At 39.7% G+C, this 4,535-nt stretch overlaps 1 protein-coding gene across 1 annotated transcript in view; it reads left to right on the forward strand.

Annotated features, from left to right (window-relative positions):
- Positions 1-4,291, forward strand: part of DYNLL2 (dynein light chain LC8-type 2) — a 4,990-nt gene extending 699 nt beyond the window's left edge. The window contains exons 2-3 of the mRNA XM_018556890.1: positions 2,757-2,895; positions 3,846-4,291. Coding sequence (XP_018412392.1) covers positions 2,764-2,895; positions 3,846-3,983 — 270 coding nt within the window. The 5' untranslated portion in view covers positions 2,757-2,763 and the 3' untranslated portion in view covers positions 3,984-4,291. The remainder of the gene's footprint in view (positions 1-2,756; positions 2,896-3,845) is intronic.
- The last annotated feature ends 244 nt before the right edge of the window (positions 4,292-4,535 follow it).

Consider the following 4,535-nt stretch of genomic DNA (forward strand, 5'->3'; position numbering starts at 1 on the left):
ATAATGTGTATATATGAATTGGAATGCACGATTGCTTGTGCATGCCTTCTTGTTATGTAATTTTGTTTCGGGAGGGGGCACCGATTGGTCTTCATATGTATAACGCTTCGTGGCCCAGCTAACCTTTTTGGGGTGGGTCATGTATATCACATAAACCAGCTGCATCATCATAGGTAGACCTACCTCCCTATTACCTGTCCACAAATGTTATTGCAGTGTGCCAGTCCATCTTATCACCAGAGGTCAGCTACTATCTAGGATTACACTTCTGTAGTTCTGGGGCTAGGGCTCGCCCCAGGACTTCAAAGGTGGTTTTGATGGACCTAGTCACAAACTGACAACCAATAAGTCTCTCACTTTGTTCTACACCCACGTTTCCAGCATTGTTCACATGGAAGCTCAGTGCTTGATTTCGAAGCAACACATGGCTGTCAATCCTGTTATGTTTTAAACCCCAGAAATGTAATCTGTTCCAGCTTACCAACCCTTGGGTGTTGTGGCTGCATTAGTTTTCTTTTCTGGTGATCATCCAGTAAGACATTTGTTTTTCTGAAATATCGTTTGTCATCGAGTCAACTTCTTGCCTTTTTTAAAGCTGAGCTCTGGGCACAAACTCTTATTGAAACATTTTTCAAAAGATGTAAATCCTCTGTGTGCCTTTGCAAACAAGGATATTGCCATCTGGCAGTGGCGTCATCATTCTACTTGTTCATAAGTATGGCTGTGGGAGGGGGCCCAGCAGACCCCACCCCAAAACAGGCTGCCTGCAGGAAACTACAGTAAGGGGTGGATACAGGACCAGTCACCCTGCACAAGGAGAGTGAGTAGCAGTGACTGGTCTTTGTTACAGGAAGCTCCTGCACAGAGGAATTTTTTTTTTTTTTTTGCATAGAATTACTGCAGAAAAAAGATCAAAGCGCACGATGTTTGAAATAAGAACACACATGCCTCTTGTATTTAGACATGTTTGCTTATTTTAGAGTTTAGCTTTATAAACAACTGCATCCAGATCTGTGGCTTGCATGGAATCCCAGGCATAGTAAATGGATATCTTGTATGATTATGAGATCAACAAAAGAATAATGCAAAGTATGGTTTATCTACATTTCGAAGTATGTTGTACATTCAAAAAATCGATTCCTTCATAAGCCCATAATGTTATAGTGGACATGCTGTGTACACAAATGCTAGAATCCAATTCTAAATCCAGTTTTGCATGCATTATCCAGAAACCTTTTGAGTTTTTTATGCTATCCTATACCCTAATTGTTTTAAAAGCATGAATATTCATAATCAAGAAAGTTTCCTGCAGGATTAGAACTTTGCCTGGCACATGCACATTACAAATTGTATGACCTTTCCTAGATGGGAAATCGCATTCATGGCTAGAATGTCATTGTTTCAGAAAAGAAACCAGAGAAGGATTCCATCCTTCGCCTTACAATGTCTCCCCTATGGTCAATCGCATTGACCCCGCTAACCACTAGAGAATCAAAGGAATGTTTAAAAAAATTAACTTTTTGACTGGTATTCCGCTGGTGTAGGGCCAGCTTGAGGGTGGCTACACTCAACCCTCTACTGTATCTATAGGAGAGCAGTGTAGTCACACTTGGACAGCAGCATTGTCTACCTGTGGAGGTGGGTTAGTAGATCTAGGTGTATTTTTATAAGTGGCCTATAAACTTTTAGCTCCGGCTTTTAAGTAGTCCCTTTTTTTTTTTTTCCTTTTCTTTTTTTTTTTTTCCTCTTCTTTCATAAAGGGCAAACTAAATGAATAAAAGCTGACTATTGTAAGCGCTCCCGTCAGTGTTAAATGTTTTTTCTTAACTTTCTAACTTCCACTTTTGCTGGTCAGCTTGGTCTAATAAAGGAAGTTTTAAAAAAAAAAGAGAGCTACTGACCAGATCACAAGGTAATGAAACTGTTACAGGGGGGCTAAATGCGGGGATTGCTGCATCTTTTATTTTGCCCATAGTTCCTTTTGTAGATGTTGCCGAATTGCCTCCAGGTTATACATTTCAGCTTCATTCCCGCAATCGTAATCCTCATGGCTGACTAAAGATATACAACTAATATAACATTAGGTGGCTACAGTCTTGGGTATGCTATTTTGTTCCAGACTAACTTTGCACTGTTTGGTGCTCGTGTGATCTCTCGTATGATTCTCTCGTCACGTGAAACACTTCTGATGAAGTTCAGCTGCTAAATTTTATAAGTAACCTGTTGCTGACAAAGTGATTGTGCAGGGTATGTACAAACATCAGCAGCTGTATTGTAGTCTACACTAGGCAGTTGGAATTTTAGGTTTTGATGAGTAAGGACTCCTTCACATGGCTGCAGATGTCTAAACAGCGTGCAGAAGGTGATGTCTTTATTCCTGAGTTGCATGTGTTCCATGCAGCCAGTTCAAAATCAATGACTGGCTGAAGTGTACAGGGATGGATGCAAGGTCCTCAATGTAGTCTGTCTGTATCCCAGTAAAACGGGGGGGGGGTAATAATCCCAATGATCAAATTTTGAAATGCCTTGCAATGATGCATATTTACTGGGTGCTCTAGGTATTCAGTACAACGGAGGTTTTTTTCCTTTAAATGCTGACTTGCTGCCAGCAGTCAGTGCAGTTTTTTCTTTTCTTAAATCCCATTTTACATAGACTATTTAACTTGGTGTGTGCCTGTTTGTTCTCTACAAGACTTGCTGTGAAGAATTCGGATGGTGTGCCTGAAAGCTAACATGTCTTCATTTTCTGTTTTTAGGTACATTATGTCTGACAGAAAGGCTGTGATCAAGAATGCTGACATGTCCGAGGACATGCAGCAGGATGCTGTGGACTGTGCCACACAAGCGATGGAGAAGTACAACATTGAAAAAGACATTGCTGCCTATATCAAGAAGGTATCTTGCAAATATAGAATACTCTTTTGGGGATAAATTGATGCCTCGCAATTCCAAGGCAGATCTATGTAGGGTTTAAGAAGCTTTTTCTGTGGCATCACATGATCTGGGGGTTGGGAGGATATAATTTACCACAGGGAGCTTCTATGGCAGAAATTGTAGACCTAGAACAAACTTTCCAAGACCATATGGCACTAACTTTAAATCTGAATTCCAGCATTGTCTTCAGTATTTTTGGCTCGCTTCCAGTACAGAAATTGCTTATTTTTATTTTGCTGTGCATTGAGCTTCTCACAGTATGTGGTGTAGTCTGCCTCATTTCCTGATTGGAGCATGTCCAGTTTCATCTAACCCTTTTCTCCCAAAGCTTTAATATACCTGGCCTGCCCCTTTTCAGTTTTCAATCATCCACTCTGCCAGACAGATATTCACTCATCAAAGCATTTTGATATGCCAGCTAGATATCTTGCCTACTGCTTTCATCAGAGCTGAGTACTTTTAGAGGAGTATTGAATCGGGGTGATATATTTTGAGAAGGCTATGTACTGCACCCTGCTAGGCCCCTACTACCAGCCTTGATCTGCCTGAATTGCATAGAGAAGCACCAAGATCTAGTGATATCATTGGGTATAAAATAACGTGTGAAACAAATGTAGTTGGGATGTTTGGTAGGGAAAGAAAATGAGGTCTGTAATTCCAGTGGTCTGTAATTTCAGTAGTGTGTGTGTGTGTGTGTGTGTGTGTGGTTCAAAAGGAGAAAGGCAAAATATAAGACAAAGCATTAGGTGCCATTTTATGAGCGGTAATCATTACCTTTTTATGATTAGGACTTTGTTGGCCCTTAGCATTTGGCATACCTATATTTGTTCTGATGTCTGTGCCAGTACTTTGCTGAATAGTAGTGTAACCTTTTTTACCTTTGCATTCATCTTGCTTTTCTTTTTTTGCAGGAATTTGACAAGAAATACAACCCAACTTGGCACTGCATTGTTGGCAGAAACTTTGGCAGCTATGTAACACATGAGACAAAACACTTCATCTATTTCTATTTGGGCCAAGTTGCAATTCTCCTTTTCAAATCTGGCTAGATAAAGGCACAATGGGAATTATGGACTGTAATGCACTGATGGCTGGAGCCAGGATCCCCTCTAACATGGCTAAGCAGCTGCATGGACTGTATACTATATTTAATGTGTATATGTTGCAGTAAAATGACTTTTTGTTTAGTTGCCTGGAGACAAGGCGGCTTTATTTTGTTACTGCTTTTTTTTCTTTTCTTTTTCTTTTCTTTTTTTTTTCTTTTTTTCCCCTTCTTCTTGTAACGCACTTGGGGAAACTGTAAATGCTTTTCAATGGCCTTTAAATGGGAAGAGAATAAACTGTACTACTTCAAACATGTTGGTGATACTTCAACTTTTTGTTTTTTTGAAATGCAAAACATTTCATTTAGCTCATTTGTACTTAAATATCAAGATGCCTGGATAGCCTGTGCTGATGTGAATTTCATGTGTGCTAATGAGTAGTTGTGTACACAGCTCTCCACTCCACAATTGCAAGTACAATTTTTTTTTTTTTAATTTATTTTTTTATTTTGTTCCCCCAAAAAGGATTGCAGAAAGGAATTTGGAAGTTTTGAACAG

The sequence above is a fragment of the Nanorana parkeri genome, unplaced genomic scaffold (genome assembly GCF_000935625.1).
Source record: "Nanorana parkeri isolate BGI_ZX_2015 unplaced genomic scaffold, ASM93562v1 scaffold257, whole genome shotgun sequence".
Classification (NCBI taxonomy): Eukaryota; Metazoa; Chordata; class Amphibia; order Anura; family Dicroglossidae; genus Nanorana; species Nanorana parkeri.